General features: G+C 38.9%; 1 protein-coding gene across 6 annotated transcripts in view; it reads right to left on the bottom strand.

Annotated features, from left to right (window-relative positions):
• LOC129700985 (FYN-binding protein 1) overlaps nucleotides 1-23,770 on the bottom strand; it is a 48,860-nt gene that overhangs the window by 11,574 nt on the left and 13,516 nt on the right. For 3 of the 6 annotated variants that reach the window (XR_008724138.1, XM_055641869.1, XM_055641866.1), the window contains 11 exons: nucleotides 22,735-22,807; nucleotides 20,396-20,549; nucleotides 19,050-19,209; nucleotides 16,982-17,105; nucleotides 14,230-14,270; nucleotides 11,459-11,519; nucleotides 10,280-10,308; nucleotides 9,090-9,138; nucleotides 6,192-6,220; nucleotides 3,912-3,990; nucleotides 3,333-3,443 (listed from right to left, as the gene is read on the bottom strand). Coding sequence is in view for 4 of the 6 variants with exons in the window: in XM_055641869.1 (XP_055497844.1) it covers nucleotides 3,333-3,443; nucleotides 3,912-3,990; nucleotides 6,192-6,220; nucleotides 9,090-9,138; nucleotides 10,280-10,308; nucleotides 11,459-11,519; nucleotides 14,230-14,270; nucleotides 16,982-17,105; nucleotides 19,050-19,209; nucleotides 20,396-20,549; nucleotides 22,735-22,807 (910 nt within the window). In the remaining 2 variants the exon portion in view is untranslated. The remainder of the gene's footprint in view (nucleotides 1-3,332; nucleotides 3,444-3,911; nucleotides 3,991-6,191; nucleotides 6,221-9,089; nucleotides 9,139-10,279; nucleotides 10,309-11,458; nucleotides 11,520-14,229; nucleotides 14,271-16,981; nucleotides 17,106-19,049; nucleotides 19,210-20,395; nucleotides 20,550-22,734; nucleotides 22,808-23,770) is intronic. The other 3 variants (XR_008724139.1, XM_055641868.1, XM_055641867.1) reach the window with 2 other exon arrangements.

Below are 23,770 nucleotides of genomic sequence, written 5' to 3'. Positions count from 1 at the left end.
ATGTCTCGTTGGTCTTTACTATCTTTACTTCAACTTGTGTCTATCTGTGATTCCACACCGCTGCTTGGAAGTATGCCGCGCCAGCGCGCTGGGTGGGTTCTTCACGTAATCCCTCATCGTAACTCCTCATAAAATACAGATCAAACCTCGTACTGGTAAGTACTCGTTTAATCTTACTATTAATTCTTTTAATTTTTTTAAATGGAGGGTACACTCCTTGTTTTTCTTCAATTCATGTACAATTTGGTACATTTTGCAGATAGTTGGAAAGTGGTGAAGTGGCACAGATTTTGAGATGGTTTTCTATTCCGTTGGTGGTGACAGTCAGTGCTAGAAGGATATCATTTTCCAATAAAGTGGGAAAAGGATGCCCAACAGCCTCATTTGATGCTACTTGGAGGTTGTAGAGGAAATAAGTTGCAAAAATACGGATCAAAGAAAGAGATCCTTCCGCCTTATTGGTAAATCCCTCGGGTTTAATTGGTAAATATGAGAACAGATCCAAGTTTCTAATTTTATTGCACGGAATCATCCCACAGAGACTTGTGGAGAAACTAACCCTGCTGGGCCTCAACACCACCCTGTGTCACTGGATCTTGGACTTTCTGACAGAGAGATCGCAGTCAGTCCGTGTTGGCAAGAACACTTCAGGCTCGATCACGCTGAGCACCGGCTCCCCGCAAGGCTGTGTGCTCAGCCCGCTGTTGTTCACACTGCTCACACATGACTGTGCTGCCAGATTCAGGGACAATAAGATCATAAAATTTGCGGATGACACAACAGTGGTGGGACTCATCAGCGGAGATGACGAGTCAATGTACAGGGAGGAAATAAACAACTAGTGGACTGGTGCGACAAAAATAATCTAGAATTAAATGTCGACAAAACAAAGGAGATGGTTGTCGACTTCAGGAGGGCGCAGCCAAAGCATACACCCCTCAACATCAGTGGCACCACAGTGGAGAGAGTGGAGAGCATAAAGTTCCTCGGTGTGCAAATTATAGACGGTCTCACCTGGTCCAGGAACACCACTGGGACCGTCAAACGGGCCCATCAACGACTGCACTTCCTGAGGAAACTCAAACAGGCCTCACTCCCCACCAACATCCTCAGGACTTTCTACAGGGGTACGGTGGAGTCTGTACTCACGTACTGCATTAATACGTGGTACTCCACCTGCAACTGCTCGGACAGGAAGGCTCTGCAGAGGGTAGTGAGGGGAGCAGAGAGGATCATTGGCGTCTCCCTACCCTCAGTAAAAGCTCAGAGAATTGCTAAGGACAAACTGCACCCCCTCCACATACATCTGGATCTCCTGCCATCAGGCAAGAGATATCGAAGCCCGGACTACAAGACTGCTAAACAGCTTCCTACCACAGGCTGTGAGGCTGCTAAACAGTCACTCTGTACTCAGTCACCTGATTCTGCAGCTTGGCACGGACACTTTAATAACTGGCACTGGCCACTCAAATCAGCTGCCCCAGACATTTTTATGATTGGTTTTACTATATTTTAACGTTGTTGTTTTACCTGCTTTAAACTATTTATACTGTTCCATCAGGGACTGGATTGTTTTTAGTGTTATTATGTGTGAAATGTTTTAAATTTCATGTGCGATGCTCCGGTATTCCCTGGGAAACATCTTTTCATTTTGCACTGTACAACTGTTGCTTGCAAGATGACAATAAAGGTTGATTGATTGATTGATTGATTGACACTTCTCTGAATGATGGAGGAGGCAGCAAGAAGTGAGCACCCCCACCTCACTTCCCTCATCACCAATCATAATGCAAAATTATACAACATCTAATGCCCAATCCAAACACTTACCTGCACAAAACATTCACTTTCACTCTACATATGCATTTATTGCCTCAGTTGTGGAACCAATACCTCCTCTTACAATTTATTTCTCAATAAACATTTAAATTCAATTCCACTTCAATAGCTCACCAAAACCCCCTGCTCCTGTACATTAAGTAGAAAAATACACACTTTTTTTCCTGCACATCTTCCCAGCAGCTAGTAAAAATACACTTTCCATGGGGAGATGCTAGTTTTCAGCAGCTTTCAGCAGGGGCTATGGTTACTCAGTGCCTCTCTAGCAGAGTCCAAACAATATTTACCCAGATTTCCTATTTCCCCTCAGTATACTTCTACATTTGTGATCTTATCAGAATAAGGCAATACAGAAGATAGACTCAAAAAGCTGCAGTAACTCAGCAGGACAGGCAGCATCTCTGGAGAGAAGGAATGGATGACATTTCGGGTTGAGACCCTTCTTCAGACTCTGAAAAAGGGTCTTGACCCGACACGTCACCCATTCCTCAGAATAATGCAATACTATTGATTGTTTGTTATATTAATAATTATTTTGCCCAAGGAGTATTTTGTTTCCCCAAAGACATTTCATGTATTTATATAGATATGGATGCATCTCAGTTTAAATGCTTTGATTTATTTCTGCATACATCAGCAATTAATAGGTACATAAGAAATTATAGTTAACTGTTCAAGAGTCAACTGTATTTTTGTTATTATCCATGCAATGCGATTGAAATAGGGGATGTACGCTTATACAATAAGTAACAGTATACAATCAATGGCCAAATGACCAAACCAATGGTTTAAATAAAGCAAGTGAATCCTTCATGGTAAGATATTAAATAGTTTTGAAAAGACAGAACAGAAATAGAGTTATGAAGTTGTACAGCACAGAAATGAGCCTTATGGCTCACAACCTGCATTGCATGCTGTGCTAAAACACACTGGTGCCTCAGCAGAACTCACAGATCTTGGAGTAAGTAGCCTCACAGCTCTGAATAAAAATACTGTGGCTAAGGAGGTATATATGGTACTTTTATTATTTTGCTTACGCCATAGGCAAAGAGGTAAATTAGAATTTAATAATATATTACTTATACCACAGTTAGAAAGTATATTCAGCTCCACTCTACACAGAAATTTGCACGTGAAGTGATGTGAAATGATGCTCACTGGGCTGATTTGATGCTATAATTCAACATTACTTTTATGCTCGTTTAAAGCTCACTGGTTGATAGTAATGAGGATGGCATGTTCAGGTTGGGGTTACTTATATTGGAACCATATGTGTTGCCTACGATGTGTTGCCCAGATAATAACAGTTGAAACATGTGTTACCCACAGCACTTTTAGAAAATCTGGATTAGTGCCAGTAGAAATATAATTCAGTGTACAAATACTATTCAAGACCTTACTGAAATCAGTATTCAACTGTCCAGTAATGCCAGATATTTATGATCACATCATTTTCTTCAAGTCTCAGGGAAACAGAACATATTACATTCTACCTTTCACTTCCTTTGTACTTCATTTCTCCTGTTTTCATGGTATTTTCTCCACGTTTCCTGAAGATTTCCCCCCAGCTTACTTTACTTGTGTCTGACTTGGAGCTTCTGTCTCTAAAAGAGTGTAGGAAAATACCAGAATGTGACCCAACAGGAATATAAATGTAGTCCCTCACAATAAAAGGCTGAACCTTGATGGATGGTTGGATAATTGAGGAATAAATGAAAAAAAGCTTTCTGAAACAGCTTTCTTTGAACTTGTGAAAGCGAGTTTGATATCGTACCACAGACCAAAACACGAGAGGTTAGCTTTGGAAAATCAGGGGTTCAACAATAAAATGGTCACTATTTATACAAATTCATTGACTAGACCACACCTACTGCGCTTATTTGAAATGCCTTACAAAAATAATACCCAATATATAGCACAAGTACTTTGTGTTTTAATTGTAATTTAACATAGCTAACAAGAAAGGTAGGAATAAAATTGAAGAACACACTTCCTGCTGTTAAGAAATACCATTTGATAAGTACATATGGATAAGCATCTAGTGTTGACAATGACAATGGTGAATCACTTACTCTGAATCATTGAGTTCCCTTACATTGCTAACGTCCTCATACAAACTATTTTTATCACTGTCAAGGTTTGTTGTCGTTGCTAAGGAATAAAAAAGGAACTGATTAGAAAAGCGTTTTAAATGAGCAGCAATAACCCAGGCAATGCTGGGTATAATATTGGTAATCGTGATGTTTCCGTTTATTTTCATGTAATTGGGTTTTACAACTCTCCTTATAAATGAAATAAAATCTAACCCAACTATATAATTATTTTATGAATAATATAAATTATGTAGTTTAACTAAGGTTATGAATGAAAACATGCACATTGAAAATAAGTATGTATACAAAATTTAATTCAGTTTTAGAGTGCAGTGCAGAAACAGGCCCATCGGCCCGCCAAGTCCACGCCGACCAACAATTCCCGCACATTAACACACACACGATTATACTGAAAGCAATTAACTTACAAACCTGTATGTCTTGAGTAAAATGTAATATAATTCCATTTGGAGTATAAATGTATAGGATAAAACAGCAGACGCTAATTTACACCAAAGATAGGCACAAAATGCTGATGTATAATTGTAGAGATTATTTTTTATCACTCACTCAGGGGCAACCCAGATAGATGACCATGTGAAAATTAATGAGTATCGAGATTAAGGCTAATAACCTAATATCCTTGCTTTTCATTAATGCTCATAGCAAAACTAAGTTGAACAGAGAATTGAAATTATAACCATATAACCATATAACAATTATAGCACAGAAACAGGCCATCTCGGCCCTACAAGTCCATGCCGAACACTTATTTTCCCCTGGTCCCATCTACCTGCACTCAGACCATAACCCTCCATTCCTTTCCCATCCATATACCTATCCAATTTATTTTTAAATGATAAAATCGATCCTGCCTCCACCATTTCCACTGGAAGCTCATTCCACACAGCTACCACTCTCTGAGTAAAGAAGATCCCCCTCATATTACCCCTAAACTTCTGTCCCTTAATTCTGAAGTCATGTCCTCTTGCTTGAATCTTCCCTACTTTCAATGGGAAAAGCTTATCCACATCAACTCTGTCTATCCCTCTCATCATTTTAAAGACCTCTATCAAGTACTCCCTTAACCTTCTGCACTCCAAAGAATAAAGACCTAACTTATTCAACATTTCTCTGTAACTTAGTTGCTGAAACCCAGGCAACATTACTTGAATTGAAATGATGGATCATATGGAATAACAGGTATCCAAAGGATGAAGATATTTTCTGTAACTGCATTACTGGAAATCACTGTAGCTTCAAGTACATGTGGTAGAAATATTATAATCTTGTGTCATTGCCTAGTATCAATGTATCCAAATTCCCGAGTAGCATAATTAGAGCTTCTTCAGGTTGATGTGGATAGCACAGCAGATATTGACAGTTTAAAAACTGGACGGGAGAATGTACAGCCTCAATAGCTTTGACGGTGTCATTAGATTTATATTGTACATGTTGCCTGGAAAGCTTTGAAAATAGGCCTTTATTCATGGGCTGCACTGCAGTTTTTGGTGTCAAAATTGCTCTTTTATGCAGTTATTGGCAATTTAGTTAGTGTTAAGTAGCATTCGGGAAAACAATTCACATCAGATCACGAGGTGATATAACAAAGTATTTCTATGGAGACTTTAATTTGCCCATTTCCTAATTAGAGTCATTTCAAAGCAAACTTTCGCTGATAGATTCCTGCCAAATGGGCGCACATATTGGTTTCAAGTGTAATAATTTAATGTTTCCCGCAAATACATGATGCTCTAGTAGTGCTTTTGAATTAATTTGCTTTAGTATGTTCTAGAGTTGCTGATAACATTTGATGAAAATCTTTAGCCAGCATTAACATATCACCTCGCATTAATTTATTATTGTGTCCAAGATCAGGCAAAATTCGATCGAATGCTTCAATTGTGTATTCTTCCCAGCCAAGACATTTATAATCAATCACTTTTTTTTTTCATTTGCAGTTCCCAGACAAACACGACACATTGGAATCTCCACAATTGTCAAATCTAAAGGGAGTTTAAAAGGTGAAAGTGCAGATCATGCCTGCACACCCATCCAGTCAAATGTGTTGAAGCAATGCTTGATGATTGATTAATTGATGACTGAAATAATAGATTTTTTTGTAGGGTAAGAATTAGAAAGTGATTTCACTAAAAAAAAGTTACATTTTTTGGGACAGGCGAGATGAGCAACTTTAACGGCCTTCAAGTAACTCAGTCTAAAATGAATTCCAAATCTCTTCAGTTGAAGTACACTTACATAAAGTAGATTCTGATGCTGAATGTACACTGGAAATAAAAAAAGATAAATTACAGACAGTAATGTATATCTAATTCTCAATGATACATCAATGAAGGAGTATCATTAAAGCAGGAGGTAGACACAAAACGCTGGAGAAACTCAGCGGGTGAGGCAGCATCTATGGAGAGAAGGAATTGGTGACATTTCGGATCGTGACCCTTCCTCAGACCCTCAGCCTCACCCGCTGAGTTTCTCCAGCATTTTGTGTCTACCCTTGATTTTACAAGCATCTGCAGTTCTTTCTTAAACATTAAAGCAGTTGGTCTGGATTCAAGCCTCATTGTATCCTGGCACTTCAGGACTGAAGAATAGAATATATTATGCAATGCCAAGCTAGATTATGCACAAGTCCTGCAATGAGGCTTGAACTCACAACCGTTTGTTTTAATAACGTTTAACTGTGGTATGTTTGCATGTTCAGGCACCATGATACTGAAGATTCCTGCAGGAGTTTCCTTGTGTCCTGGGCTCAACCATCTCCAACTGCTTCATCAATGTCCCTTTGTCCAATCTAGGCGCAATGGCTCTTCATCCATGACATGGTCCGATGTGAGGATTTTTGCTGATAATTACTGACCGGTTGAATCAAAGCCTGGTACAAAAATTTCATCATAAGGGGTAACAAGAGCTGCAAAGAATGGCAAACTCAGTCCAGCCCAGTCCATTAGCCCACACCATCAAAAGCATCTACCCAAGGTGTTGTCTCAAGGCAGCATCTTTCGCCCAGGGCACCTGGGCCTTGCCTTCTCTCTGTTACTATTGAGCAGGAGGTACAGACGCCTATAGTCCCACACCATCAGGTTCAGGAACAAATAGTTTCCTGCAACAATCAGGTTCTTGATGCAACCTGCACAATCCTATTCCTACCTCAGCAACAGAATAGTAAGGATCATCTTTTACACCACAATGGACTTTTATTCTATTGTGTTTTTGCACCAGTTAACTTTAGTTTCGCGATACAGCAGGCAGCAGGCACTTCGGCCCACCGGGTCCGCGCCGACCAGCGATCCCCGCAAATTAACACTATCTTACACCCACTAGGGACAATCTTTCCATTTACCAAGCCAATTAACCTACAAACCTGTATGACTTTGGAATGCGGGAGGAAACCGAAGATCTCGGAGAAAACCCATGCAGGTCACGGGGAGAACGTACAAACTCCGTACAGACAGCATCCATAATCGGTATCAAACCCGGGTCTCTGGCGCTGCAAGGCAGCAACTCTACCGCTGCGCCACCGTGACTGCACTTCTAGGTTATCTCACTTTCTCATCCACTCCCTACACACTGGAGGTAAAGTAGCCTACAATCCAGCAGGTCTTTGAGATGTGGGAGAAAACCAGAACACGTGGAGGAAACCCATACGGTCACAAGGAGAACATGCAAACTCCACATCTGAAGTTAAGATTGAACAAGTCTCTAGCACTGTGAGGCAGCAGCTCTACCAACTATGCCACCCATGTATCATTTTTGCAGTCTTTCTTTTAATGGTCTTTGATAATTTATACATAATTTATATTCTGTGTCCATGATGCGGCTACAGGATTTTCACCTCACCATACCCATGCACAGGACAATAAATAATTGACTTGCTCAATTCCACTTCCAATCAAAGCTCTCAGCATATGAAGCAGTCCATGCCTCCATGCAACTAAACCCAAATAACATTCACGCTCATAACCAGCAAGTAAAATGTACTCTTACAAAGAATGAGGCTGTGACCATCTCCAGGACAGTCTCCCACCACCTACCTTATTTTTTTTTGATTTGGGGGGGTGGGGTGTGTGTGTGTGTGTGCGCGCAACGGCGACTTCTCCCGCCCGAGTCGCGGGGTTGAGGAGTACCTGGAGCGGGGCCTGACATCGCGGCGCGGCGTGGCTTGGAATGGCTGCGGGACTTTGCTAGCGCCCGCTGGGGGATCCAACAACAAGACCTGGAGTGCGGCCTTGCATCGCCCGGCGCGGCGTTAATGGCCGCGGGACAATTGCCATCGCCCGCCGGAGGCTTTGACTTTGACATCGGGAGGGGAATGGGAAGTGCAGGGGAGAGATACGTTTTTTTGCCTTCCATCACAGCGAGGAGGAGGTGCGCTGTGATGGATGTCTGTGTAAATTGTGTTGCGTCTTGGGTCATTTTTTCTTGTGTGTATGACTGTAGAAACAACATTTCATTTGAGCCTCTATGAGGTTCAAGTGACAAATAAATTGTATTGTATTGTATTGTACCTTTGACATTCAATTCACCCCAAATCTCCCACCATCAATGATCACCCTCAGCAAAATGGACTGCCATTACTCAGCAACACTATTTACTTTAGAAATAGTGTAGAAACAAGCCCTTTGATCACTCCATACACAAGGACTATCCTACACACTAGGGACAGTTTAAATCTGAAGAGGGGTTCCGGCCCAAAACATTGCCTATTTCCTTTGCTCCATAGATGCTGCTGCACCTGCCGAGTTTCTCCAACATTTTCGTGTACCTAGGGACAACGGGCCCTTCAGTCTCCCACATCCCCGAATCCATGCCGACCATCAATCACCTGTACACTAGTTCTATGTTGTCCCACTTTTATAGCCTACACACTAGGGGCAATATACAGAAGCCAATTAACCTCCAACTATGCACTGGTTTGGAATTTGGGAGGAAAACGCAGCACTGGGAGAAAACCCACAGAGTCACAGAGAGAATGTACAAGCTCCACCAAGATAAAACCCATTGTTGGGATTGAACCTGGGTCTCTGGCACTGCAAGGCAGCAATACTGCTGCACCACTATGCCACCCTAATGTATCAGGTGGAAACTCTACAGTGTGAAGAATTCAAATCAGTGGAGAATTAAATGTGTCGTACTTACTCAGGGCTACCAATTTCCACATCATCATAAACTTCCTCATGAAGTGATTCTAAAATAAATGAAAGCAAATAAGTCCAATAGGAAATGTCAGGTATGTGCATCTATAGATTTGCAAACTGTTCTAAGGGCTGTATTGAAATAATTCAATTGCTAATGGCATGATATCTGTTCTCTGCAAATATGTTACATTTGTTAAGCTATTCAAAGGAATACAAGGCATTTAAATTTGCATATGTTTACTAAATTCCATGGAAAGATACAATCCTGATCAATTTATAGAGTTTATCCCAGGACAATGCAAAATCAGTTATTTCCTTTAATTACACAACTAAAAGGATATTTATAGTGAGCACAAGACATTGAAGTTAGAGGAACAAATCAAGCAATGAGACTGAAGAGCATTGGATATTGTTTCAGTGATAGGGAAAGGTAAGACTATGAATTTTATTTTTTTTCTTTGAGATTTGAGAGAAATGGAATAATACACAAGCAGATTTGTACAAGGTACAAACAGCAACATTTTAGATTAATTGAAGATTATAAAAGCTGAAGGATGGGGGGGGGGGGGGGGGGGGTTCAAGTTATGAAAGGCAGAAGGCAATGTAAAATGTTTCAATGTCAGATAGATTCACCCAGAAGCAGAAGAGGCAATTGTTATGCAGCGAAACATGTTAGAAAATTCAGTCTGTGTTGAATTAGTACATTTAAAATCTTTAAATGCAAAATAAAAACATAATTATTCAATCTTTGCACTTAAATCCTTTCTTCATTTCGTCCCCTTGCAGTTGTTGCTCCAGCCCAACAACTACTTTAAATTTCCTCCCGGTCTTTGCTACACTAAATGGCTATAGCTTCAATCACAAATTATTTCCCCAATTTTATGCCTTCTTCCAAACAATCTCCTTAACATCTACATCTTTGACCAAGGTATGGTCATTTCTTACCTACAAGTTTTTCTGGCTCATTTTGTTTTTATAAGCACATCTCTCCAAATATCTATGTTAAAATGAGCTATATTACTATGCTATGTTTATTTTGTGACAACAGCAAATTCAGATCCTCATCTTCCGAGCACACTCGGCTGATCAATATGATGCAGGGAGGCCGGCATATTTTAGATCAATTATCTAGTTCTGAGGCCACAATTTAGAAGCTTGGAGATATCATTCTGCAGAGTATTTTGGACTCACCTTTATCAGCTAAATGGATCTGTGGACTGCTGACATTTTTGATTGTGTTGGCCATGATTAGAATAAAAAGAGTAAACATTAATTTAATTTGCAGACCAATAGATTTTTGCTTACACAAGAGAAATATATAATGTGATTTTAATGTTATAATGAAGCTGCATATATTGTAAAAGTCTACAATAACTAATATTCAAGCTCAATGATGGCTTCATGGGAGAAAGCAGAAGACGATGGTGGAAGGTTGTTTTTCAGACTGGAGGCCTGTGATTAGTGGTGTTCTTCAGGGTTTGGTACAGAGCCCATTGCTGTTTGTCATCTAAACAGTGATTAGGAAGAGAACAGAGAAGGCATGATTAGCTAGTTTGAAGATTATACTAAAGTGGGTGGTATTGCAAGTGGTGAAGATTTGCAGCAAGATCTTGATCAGTTGGCGAAGTGGGCTGAGGACTAGTTGATGGAATTTAATACAGAGAAGTGAGAAGTGTTGCAATTTGGGAAGTCAAACCAGGGCAGGACCTTCACAGTGAATGGTAGGGCTCGGGCAAATATAGAAGAGTAGAGGGATATTGGAGTGCAGGTACATAGTTTCTTGAAAGTAGCATAGTCAAGGCGGTTTTTGGTACATTGGCCTTCATCAGTCAGGGTATTGAATATAGATGTTGGGTTGTAATGTTATAGTTCTACAAGACATTGGTACGGTCACATTTGGAGTATGGTGTTCAGTTTGGTCACTCTGCTACAGGAAAGAAGAAAGGCGTTAAGCTTGAAAGAGAGCGGAGAAGATTTACGAGGCTGCTGCCCAGACTATAGAGCCTGAGCAATAGAGAGAGGTTGAGCAGGCTAGGACTTTATTCCTTGGGGCGCAGGAGGATGAGGAGTGACCTTGTTGAGGTGTATAAGATCATGAGAGGAATAGTTAGCGTAAATGCACCAGGTAACTGAATGTGAATGAAATGAAACTGATGCAATTAATAGGTTCAGATTAACTGCATACAATGTTACCCAGTTAGTTTTCAGGTGCTATCCAATTTATCCCTGATGATTTATAATGATTCAAAGCAGAATTAATGTAACATTGTCAATAAATATTTGGATGCATCGACATAATAGTTTGTATGTCCTGAAAAACTTTCAACTTATTAATCAGCCAGTTTAGCCTTTTGGCAAGTTATGTTGTACCTGTCGATAGGAGATGTCATCACTTTGCTTAATACATCATCGTAAATATTTGATGTCTCTTCTGTTAAAAAAGGTGATATATAAAGCAAGATAAATAAATCCAATTCCCAAGCGTTATATCCATTTTGGGTTTTAGATCTTAAATTTCTTATCACAAATAGTATTAATCATATTCAAGAATGAACTAACTTCCCACATCCATTGCAGATCAATAACTTTCAATGGAACCAAAATAGAAATTAATCTTTGAACTTCGATCAATAAAGCCGATTTTGCATACAAATTTCAGTCATAGATCTACACAGTAATGAAACAGGCCTTTCATGCGTAAACAAGCCAGTCCCATTTGCCTGTGGCTGGTCCATATCCCTCCAAACTTCTCCTATCCATGTCTTTGTCTTTGACTTTGTCTACATTCTTGAAAACATTATCATATCCAGATTATCAATCCAATAATTTTCCCAATGAGTGTTCGAGTTTAGTGTTCAAAATCACTTGTTACAAGGAGCAAACAAGATCATAGTGGAATATCTATGCAAATGCACGCCAGATAGTTACTGTTAATTGTTCATAATATTTTTGTAAATGCTTCAAATGCAAGCCAAAGACAGACAGAAATCTGTGATAAGTCCCCATGGTGACAAGGCAGAGGCTGTGGTGATTTAGAACTGTAGCAGATCCATCTCCATCCATGTCAATGGAAAATAAATATTTTTGGGAGCAAAACTTCGTTAAACTTCCTTATGTTAATAATTATTTTCAGCTTAAAGATTATGCTGTTCATGTTTTAATATGTATTGATTGTTTGCAAAATGTTCCACATTTTTAGTTCTTATCATTGTATAATATGTAAAACTCTCACTTTTGCCTTATTTTGCATTGAAAGTATTAATGATATTAATTGGAAAAGCAGTGGCACAGCTGGTGGAACTACTGTCTCGGTCCTGACCTTGGATGCTGTTTGTGTGGAGTTTGCATGTTCTCTATGTGACCGATTGGTTTCCTACGAGTGCTCTGGTTTAATTGGCCTCTGTAAATTGCCGCCAGTGTGTAGGGAGTGGATGCGAAAGAGGGATAACCTGAAACTAGTGTGAACAGGTGATCATTGGTCGGCGTGGACTCCATGCACTGAAGGGGCCATTTCCATGCTGTATCTTTCAATCAATGCTCACCATTAAGATGCAGTAAGCTGAGCAACTAGAGTCCATAAACAAATATTAAGAAATGCCTCTCCTGGTTATCATACTCTGCCTTGAGTAGCCCTACTGCAGTACCTTGGTTTTAAAATCCTTACAAGTCAAGCAGTTATTTTACTACCCATTAGGTTCCTACACGGCTAAAACTTAAAACCGTGTCCTCTCATTGCTATATTCGAAAAAATAGAGGAGAGTAATTCAGGAAATATAGAGGGGTTTTAATGCCAATGGGGAGAAGGATGTTTTTTTTCCTATTCATCGGTAGGACAGTAAAATATCAAAATAGAATTAAAATAAATTGAACCAGATTTCAAATGGTAAGGTACTATTCCCCCAATGTCCTTGCAGTGCCAGAGAACCAGGTTCGATCCTGACTACGAGTTCTATCTGTACAAAATTTGTAATTCTTCCCATGACTGCGTAGGTATTCCCCAGGTGCTCTGGTTTCCTCCCACACTACAAATACGTACAGGCTTGAAGGTTAATTAGCTTCAGTGAAATTTTAAATTGTCCCGAGTGTGCAGGATAGTGCTCTTGCACGGGGATTGCTGGCCGGTGGCCGGTACGGACTCAGTTGTCTGTTTCCACGCTCTATCTCTAAACTAAACGGATGAATACGATGCAATGCAAGTTATGTTCATGGACATTCAGTGGGCTTTGAATAAAGTGATACCAGAGATCAAGACATTGGTCAGGTTATGGGCAAGATATTAAGCAGCAGAATGGTTTAAAATAGCCAAATAAAATAAAACAGGCTGCAGAAGTCAAAACAAATCTCAGAGTAGGGAAAAATAGGAAGGCTGCTCCACAGGGACTCATCTATGTTGAGAGCACTGGCGATCACCTTGCACAAAAGCAATTCAGACTTGGCAATTGCAAAGATGGTGTTGATATTTGTAGGTAATACCAACTTGTTAAGATTGACAGTGTGGAGGAAACCAGCACTGAAATACAGGTTGACAGAAAGTAGCTTGCAGAATCAGTAGATAACTGGAAATGAATTCTCGAGTTGCTGCAAATTGGTAGGATGAATAAAGGATAAAAATATACCAATCTGATTTTAGGAAAGATGAGAAACTATTTACGTCAAAAGAGCCAACCGATTTAGAAATACAGATTAGTCAATTTAAAAGTAAAATAGATTAATTGCATGGCCACAGAGATAGCAATAACAAACACATTTCTGGGGTTGTTTGCCAGGCATTTAAAGATCATGGAGATAGGCGTTTTCAACATATCTAAAAGACATTAAGGAGTCCAAAATCCTTGCCAGGTAGAACATGTTCCACACAAGTCCAGAACAAGGATCATACAGTAAATAAAAAAATGGTATTATCAGCTCCTATAAGGATGTGCATGGAAAATAACTTGCTGCAATATGCATGTGGAATGAAAACAAGGGAGCATCATGTAAAGCAACGATCAGAGACCTGCATGAAATTAAAGCAACTGTAGATTCTATTTGAGTTCTATGGTATTAAATCAATTATGCTTTATGAACTAAACCTAGATACGAAAGCAAAATAACATCCAGCACAAAGCTTCATTAACTGGCCATTTCAATTTAGTACTTACCAATGCTATCAAGCTGTTCTGTGGAACATTCTTCCTCAGTCCTGTCAAAAATGATCTCAGTTAAATGAAACATGCAATTTGTGAACCACATCCTAAAACCTCATCACAAAGTTACTTAAAAGTTACCAAGTAGGTTTTCAGTATTGGAAAGGTAAATCTACCAATGTCATGGCAATTTAACTGCCAATGGGATGAAATGTTTACAGTTTACAAAGAGATCTTAAATTAACGTGTCCCATAATATACATTTATAAATGTATTATTTCAGAGAACAGGTACAATGCTTTAGAATGATGTATGATAACACTGCACACTTCACAAAATACATAATAAAATTAATAATCACACAATTCAATATATAAATGAGCTGCAGGACAGGCTATGGTTTCAAGGATCTGCACCGATACCTAAACCAAGTGTGTAGAAAACATTCTGTATATAATTAGGTAAGAACCAACATGACTTCAAAATAAAAGTAACAATTAACAACATGACTGCAAATTAAAATGAATAATTGCTATTGTCAAATAATTACTTGCCAAGCAAAGCTGAAAATATGTCCTATATTTGAGGATGCGTGTTTATTTGCTGGAGATGAGATATACTGTATGTCTCTAGGCAATTTTTTTTCCAACTGAATGAATTACATAGTAGGATATCCACAACTCTCAGCAGTTTCTTACAGTCTTGGGCAGATCTGTTCGCAAACCATGCAACCCAATAGTATGATTCCTACTATATATCTGTAGACATTTTCGTAAGAGTTGTTGGAGAGTTCCAAACCTGGACTCTTGAGGAAGTAGAGTCGTTGCTATGTCCACTTGGCTGTAACTTTAGTGTGCTTGGTCCAAGACAAGTTGTTGGTGATATTCATGCCTAGGAACTTGAAGCCCTCAGCCATTTTCACTTCAGTACCATTGATGCTGACTCGGGCATGTTTTCCATGCTCTCAAGTCGATACCTAGCTCCTTCATCTAACTGACATTGACGGAGAGGTTGTCTTGACAACATGTTGCTAACACGTCTCAATCTCTTTCTGGTACTCAATCTATCAATTTTGCAAGATTCGGCCTACTACAATGGTGTCATCGGCAAGCTTGTAGGTGGCGTTAGAGCAGTACTTGACTGCACAGTCATGACTACAGAGGATAGGAAGGGACTGAGAATGCATTCTTGGGGGGCACCAATGTTGAGAATTATCGTGGAGGATGCTTTGTTACCCATTCTTGCTGATTGTGGTCCATAGGTCAGAAAGTGAAGGATCTAGTGGCAGAGGTGTGTGCTGACTCCTACGTACACGAGTTTAGAGAGGAGTTTTGTTGAGATTATGAAGGTGGAGTTATGGTCAATATCTCCATCTTCAGATAATAAAAGGCACCTAACGAAGGTCCAGACAGATGGCATCTACCATGGAGCTATTGTAACAGTGGGCAAACTACACTGGATCATAGCTGTTGGGGAGGCAGGAACTAATGTACATCATGGACAGTCTCTCAAAGCACTTTATGATGGTGGATGTCACTGTTCGTTAAAGTAGGCTACCTTAATTCCTTTGGCATCAGAATTATAGTATCGTCATTGAGTTTCCACCATAAAAATTATTTGGCTTCTATTGACCAGAAATGTAACTGGATCAGACACACAATTATTGAATCAACAGATACATGCCAGATATCCTGTAATTGGAGACTTGCCTCCCTATACCCCAGAGTCTTCCGACAATTTACAAGGCTCAAGTCAGGAATGTGATAGAATATTTATCTTAATCAGTGCTTTTCCATTCTTCAGCTAATTAACTCCTTCCATTGTATAATGAACAAAACGAACTGCAGTTACTCAAAGTCTTCTTTGATAGCATCTGGAACCGTTTAGCAAGGTGAACCAAAAAATTCTTAAGATGCTTTAGAACACTTTTCATTCTATGTTACTGGGTCTAAGTCCTGGCACACACTATCCCTGCAAGTACATCTTAACAAGATGACTGAAGCAGCTCAATAAGCAGCTCATCGCTATCTTCCCAAGAACAATTAGAGCTAAGCAATAAATCCAAAAGCGATTTAAAGAAAATATTCATCTTTGAAGGCGGTACTGTTCAAGGAGCCTGGGTGAGTACCAACAGCTCCTTTTTATAGACTGCGCGTTCTGCAGCCACTGTGCAGAGCTAGGCAAGTGACAAATCCTTACAGTGGTGATTGGGATACCAAGCTGGCTGCTTTGCCCTGATTCTATAGATCAGGGATTCCCAAACTTTTTCGTCCTGTTTATCCCTGGCAACTTTAATAGCACATAAATGTTATTTCACTTATTTTTTATGAACAACTGATGATGAACAGATACTGGAATGCCAGAACCAAACGGTCAGTCAGTCAGTGAGAAAAGATATGTACAAATCCAGAATCAACAAATTTACCCCAGGCTGGGAACCCTTGCTATAGATCTTCTTCAATTTTGCACATATGGCATTTATGAGTACCAGGACAAAGCAAATAGACAAGGCAGCCCACAGCTGGGGAGGGAGAGCAACAGATTGTTCTACTCTCCTGTCTCAGGGAATGTAGAAATACATTGGATTCCCGCTGACAGCCCTGATCCTCTTACAGCTTTTCATTTACTGGACGTCTCAGACAAAGAACAAAGCTTAGATGTGATATTGTCACTCTAGCTAAGCATCTCATTGCAACTAAGTGATCAAAAAGGTTATTCATTGATTATTTGCCCACACAAATATTTAGGCGAAAAAAGTTATACTTGCATATCATTCAGCCCAACATCATCATATATCTCATCAGTCATTGGCAGGCATTTTGACAGTCTATTATTAACTTCCTTAATTTCATCAATATTCATTTTCACAGCATCAATGTGGATATAGCCATCTGAAAAAGATAATTCATTTTGAGTAAGAATCACATGGAGGCAGTGAGGTTTAAATAATTCAGTGACAACATGAAACTACTATTAGAAAGTATTACTGCTGCTCTAGGCCCTAATCAAAAACCATTTAAATAAATACAAAGTTAAAAGTATACATCTTGAAATAAATGAGGGACTATAGTATATCTTCCAGGTGGTCCTGGACACGAATCCTGGATTGAGCTTCTATTTGTAAACAATGGGATAGTATGTGCATGTAAACAATGGGATAGTATGTGCATGTAAACAATGGGATAGTATGTGCATGCATAAGACCCAACCAATGCAAAAGATCAAATTATCTGAATCACCAATTGATCTGCACAAAACATTAATGTCAGAGGTCAACAACAAGACAACTCTAAAACTAATGGTATGCATTTGTCTCCTATTGAAACATTTATCCGATTTGTTTTGTACGTTATCCATTTTTTCTCTTTAAGGCGTTGACCTTTACTGGAGAACAGTTCCCTTGTGCCGACTCTTATAGGGATGCTATTCCTCTGGCACCAACACCTTCTTTCTAGTACGCTTTTCCTGGTCCCGACCTGAACTGCCGTACATTTAGTTCTGGCCATCTCCAAGTGGCAATTCTTCATGTGGAAATCTGAAACCACTATCCAAAACTAACTTGTACCTTACTTTTTGCAGCGATGTTAACTATTTCTCCTGCAAAAAGTGGTGAACACTGCCCAGTCAGTGATGGGTTTCCACCTCCCCACCATCAAAGGGATTTGCCGGATGTAATAAGTAGCAGTAATACTTTTAGGAGTTAGAAGATTTACAGACTTTTTTCCCCTACAGCTGTCAGGCTATTAAACACTACAACCTCTAAACTACACAGACTTGGGGGCCGGTAGGCCACCTTCGGTCATGACTGACCATGGATATTGCTTTTGTTTTTTGCACTATTATTATATTATTGATATAATAAACAAAAGATATATATTTTTTCTTGTTTATTATATTGTTTACAGAGTACTGTGTTTATATATTCCATTGGCCTGCTGCAAGCAAAGATTTCATTGTTCTGTCTGGAGATATGGCAATAAAACACTCTTGACTGTCTCTGGACTGCCACATTTGCTGCCTGATTGGCTGTTCATGCACCATTTTCCGTTTTTATTTCATATTTTCAGCCTCTAAAGTTTTTTTGATTTTCATAAGGCAGACCTGCTTTTGCCTCCATTCTGCTATACACATCTGCACTACCCAACTATTGACCAGAATAGAAAGCCTAGTTGATTCTCTCCTTCCTTGAAACAGCCAGCCATGGAATAACTGCAGTAATCTCCAGGATGAGCTAAATGTGCAATGCATCATTCTTCTTCCTTGTTTCCCAAGCTTATTTTGTTAGCACACTCATGTTAAACACAATGGCGCAGCAGTAGAGTTGCTGCCTTACAGTGGCAGATATCAGGGTTTGATCGTGACTATGGATGCTGTCTATACAGACTTCGTATGATCTTGCCTGCATGGGTTTTCTCAAAGATCTTCGGTTTCTGCCCATACTCCAAAGATGTACAGGTTTGTCGGTTAATTGGCTTAGTGTGTGTAGGATAGTGTTAATGCACGGGGATCGTTGGTCGGTGCAAGCTCGGTGGGCCTGTTTCCGCACTGTATCTCTAATTCAAAAAATTAAACCTCTGCTCTAGAGTTACAGGGATTGGACAAAGGGCAAAGGACATTTATTGTCAAGTACACCAATTGGTGCAGTTAAATTTGAGTGAAAATTTGATTAATCTTTTGCCTCCAACAGAATTGACAATCTTGTATTTCCCAGTTATCAATGTACTTCAAAGATGACATCTGTTGTGAGATAGAGATACTCCATTCTGCAAATTCACAGAAAATGGATCAAGATGTGAAGAACAAAAATTAGCAGTACAAAAAAGCAATTCACATACAATTCCCATCTTGACTCTTAGCCAACCACTTCCCTGCAGGACAGTCAACCATTCGTATAATTTCCACCGTTTTCCCGGGTTGCACTTTGAGGTTCAATTTCCCTCCTTTTAAATGCTTGTGTATTTGGACTTTATGTATTGGAAGCTCTGAACCTGTGAGCTAAATACAAGTAATAAAATAAAATAAAGAAAGAACACCACAATGACAACAACTGAAGCAAAGGCAACATTTTTGATCATTTTCTGCAGCACTTCAGAGCGAAGCAAATGTTAACTGATTTACTGGCACGTATATTCTGAACAACTTAAGATCCACTGTACTTTCAAGCTAAGTCAATATTGGCTGCATTGAACTACATATTTAAAGGCAAGATTTACATATGTTAAGATAGTTAAGATAGCAGCTGAGATAAAACTATCATACACAAATCACTAAACATGCAGAGGTATATGCAACAAGGCAGGACTATGCAAGATCAAAGCTCAGAAAGCTAATAGTTCCGCAACTGCATTTTGCTAGATTATCCATAATATTCTGCATTATTCCCACACATATGCATCATTTAATCTTAAAAATTTGCATCCAGTTCTACTAAAAACGGTAATATTTTAAATAACCCTTCATTAATCATCAAGAATATCTTCTGTATTTTTATTGAAACTAGGGGTCTGATAAGGCAAAATATAACAGTATTTGAAAAATAGACAAGAGATCCAAACAACTGTGCTTTTCAATGGCTTGGAACACTAAAAGGAGTTGAGGAAGATGGGAAGTAAGGGAGAGTAAAGGTGGCAATTTTCATACATATGCAGATGGGATGGAGAATGGGTGTATACAAGCTCAGATAGAGTGCCTGTTCCACCCTTACATTACCCGAGGTTTCAAATAAAACATCAAAGCCAACATCCATCAAGGAAGATTCAAGAAGGAACTGCAAATGCTGGTTTAAACTGTAGACACAAAATGCTGGAGTAACTCAGCAGGACAGCCCACATCTATGGAGAAAAAGAATGGGTAACGTTTTGGGACTTGACCCAAAACGTCACCTATTCCTTCTCTCTAGAGTTGCGCTTGTCCCGCTGAGTTATTCCAGCATTTTCTGTCTATCTGTCAAGGAAGCATCTTTAACGCTCATTTTCTGTGTGGAGATTTGAAAATATGTTCTTATTGTAAACCTGACAATTTCCATTTCCCACTAGAAAAAAATCAGTTCATAGGATTGAAATGCCTGCAACATTAAATTTAGAAATAAAAATAAAGCAATGATCATGCCTGCTTTCATCTAAACCGCAGGAAGTTGTTCAACAACTATATGCATTTTTAGCAAATTCACATATATACACACATTGAACTTATGTAATTCTTTTTTTCTCTTTTTATCTTCACATTTCTTAATTTGATCCAACTGTTTCTCTTCTATTTTTCTGTCTTGCAGTTCCTTTTCCTGCTCAGTTTCTTTGTGGTGCCTCACGTTTTCATAATTTGTTTCTTGTGCATCGCTTCCAAAATAAAAATATGCAGCAGTTAATTCAAAAGAATATTTTCATTCTTTTAAAACTGAACATTGTACAACATTATACATTAAATAGGAAATGGTATATCGTTAGGTGGCAGCACTGCACTGTAATATCCATTTATACAACTTAGGAATGCAGTGGTTTAACAAGATGCTTTGGTTATAATATACATCTTTTTAAAAAAAAAATCACAATTTCATCAAATTCATTCAAGGGATATGGGGAGAGAGCAGGAGTGGGGTACTTATTTTGGATGATCAGCCACTATCATATTGATGGTGCTGGCTCAAAGAGCCAAATGGCCTACTCCTGCACCTATTTTCTATTTTTCTAGGTACATGGGCCAATACAGTATCTAGAACACCCAATACTAATTTGCACAGAACCATACCATCAGCAGTCTCCCATTAGAAAAGTAGAATGTTATCTTCAAGCAGAAAGATTGGAATTATTTCCTAGTTACAAAGCCATTCAAAACTCCTATTGTAAGAGATGGAGAGATGATAATAAATGGATATATCAGCATTGAAATTTACTCAAAACATATTGATTTTTTAAAATACATATTAGTCAGATTCCACTAAGAGACAAAACTGAGTTAAAGGAGAGCCAAAGGAAGGAGAAACTGAGCAAAGACACCCAGGCATAATTCTGCCCCCATTTTAAAATAATCATAAAGTTGCTTTTACTTTAAGCTACTCCGACTTAAAAATAAAATGGAAACCAACTTTAAAAATATGCAAACATACCCTTCTATCAGTAGTAATGTTGTTGCACCTGCCTTAGGAAGAGCAGGGTGAAATGCAGCACAACTTGATATTTTCTATTGTAAATGTAAGTTTGCAGGTGTACAATGAGAAAGTGCAGGAGTTACACCTATTCTTTTAAATACAATGCAACCAAGGCAGTAACATTGATAGAATGAGGGCTTGCAAATCTTTTATCAGATTATAAAATTATTGTGCAATCTCAAACATAAATCACTTAATTCAAAATTATCTACAAATAAGTAATTTACTTTTGCTCTAACATTATAGTGCAATATTTCACACATTTGTAAGTGAGATACAGTAGTTCATTTGCATCTTATAAATAATTTCATTCAAATAGTGCAGAGGAATTTGATGCAATCATGGAGAATGCACATTTAAAAAATAATATTGGAACAACTTTAAACCAAGATCCTTTGACTAACCCAACCACAACCTCAAATACCACAAAATTAATATTTCCATGAAGAAATTTACATCAAGTAGCTACATATTGTACAGTAGTGTAATTGAGCTGTGCTTTTCCAAAATCACTTCACCTTTAAGTCAAGGAAGTGAAGTGAATTTCACACCTAGAAAACAATGCACTGAAGCCATTATAGATCAGCATTACAAACACAGATTGAAGATGTAACCAATCTCATTTCTATTTCCAGCAATGGAAACTGGCTTCTTTATTCAAAGTTGCCGTCCACTCTTGCTGCACTCGGTACGTGATATTTAAAGGTTAATCAATGAAATTTTGTACCATGTGCAAATTATATTTTAGTTTTAAAATTTCTCCCATCAAAGAGGTCAAAATAAAAAAAATAATAATGTTTGTTTAAAATATCTCTGAAGTCTCAGAGGGACATTTAAACCCACCAACCTATGAACAACAATGAGGTTGTATAGTCAATGTACACTGTACAAGTGCTCTCACTCCTTGTCATTTAATGCCCAATACTGGGCATTGGAAGATTTCAGAAGAGAAGGGAGTCATGTTAAAGTTCAGTGTAATTGTTAGGTTAGGGACACCATACGAATCCTGGATTAATCAAGGCCCACTAAGCCTCCAAGTGAAGCTGGTGGCATCCAGGATCTGATTGCCACTGGCCAAGGTAAATATTTAAAAATATATTAAGGGTTCTTTAAGAAACAGAAGAGGTTGCACAAGGATCTACCATCAAAATATCCCTTCCATGATTGACAGGAATCTGGGAGATGGCTTAGTTTCCTGAAAGTTTACTCGGTAATTTCTAAATTCTGAGCATGGTTCCTAAGCTTTGCTTTATAAATCTACCAGGTAACTGAATAAAATTGCTAATATTTACTGAAATACTTTGTACTCTGAAAATACAAGGGACGAATTGTCATTTTTTTGTTAATTGCACAAATCATAAGAACACGTACTTTACCTTTCAGTGCTTGAAATGTCATCTTTCTCTGGACGTGTTCTGGGTGGTGAAGGTGTGTTATTCTTCTCAGATGCTATCAAAGAAATATAACATGGATCTTCCAGTCTATTTATTTCAGTGACCAATACAGCAATCAATATTTAAGAAAGGAAAGTAGGATTATTTATAAACTCAAACCTCTAAGCCAAATTAAGTTTCAAAGCCCCAGCACTGGGTGGACTGAACTGTTGGTAGTCATTTCCTCTCTAGATCAACTACATTTGGCCATTCTCAGATGTTTTTTTACTCCATAAAGTAACAAACCTCAAATCTGCTTAACATTGGAGATAATACAGGACGAGGGATTTTCATTCATGGAGTGGGAGTTTTATAGTATGGGAAGAGGCCCTCTGGCCCAGAATGGCAACTTTATTACAATGGACAAGGTGGGCCAGGCTCATTTAGCCCGTCCTGCTGACCTCTTCCTACTTGAATATGTCAACGTGTGCTTTGAAGCCCCTATAGCTTCCTCTGCAGGCTATCCTCAGATTGAAAAAGTTGCCAATGATTCCTCCTAGATCTCTTCACTCTCACCTAAAGCCCATGCCCTCTAGTTTTATAATACTCTATCCTGAGTAAAGACTGATCTGGATCTGATCTTTATTCATGCCGCTCATGATTTTGTATACTTCAATAAAGTTGCCTCTCAGCCTCCTACACTCCAAAAAATACATCCCAGCTTATCCTGCCTGTAACTCAAGCCTACAAATCCAGGTAACATCTTGGCATTTATTTTCTGCACCCTTTCCAACTTAACAACATCCTTCCTATAATAGGACGACCAGAACTGCACACAGTACTCCAAGTGTGGCCTTCTCAATGACATATACAGCTGCATCATGATGTCCCAACTTTGTACTTAATATCCCAACGAAGACAAGCACGCTAAACGTCTCCCTTACCATCCTGTCTGCCTTATTCGACACTTTCAGGGAACAATGCACCTATACTCACTGATCCTTCTGTTCTATAACCTGCTCCAGGGCTCTGCCATTTA

Source organism: Leucoraja erinacea, chromosome 10 (assembly GCF_028641065.1).
Source record: "Leucoraja erinacea ecotype New England chromosome 10, Leri_hhj_1, whole genome shotgun sequence".
Taxonomy (NCBI): domain Eukaryota; kingdom Metazoa; phylum Chordata; class Chondrichthyes; order Rajiformes; family Rajidae; genus Leucoraja; species Leucoraja erinaceus.
This window is presented reverse-complemented; position numbering and strand designations above follow the sequence as displayed.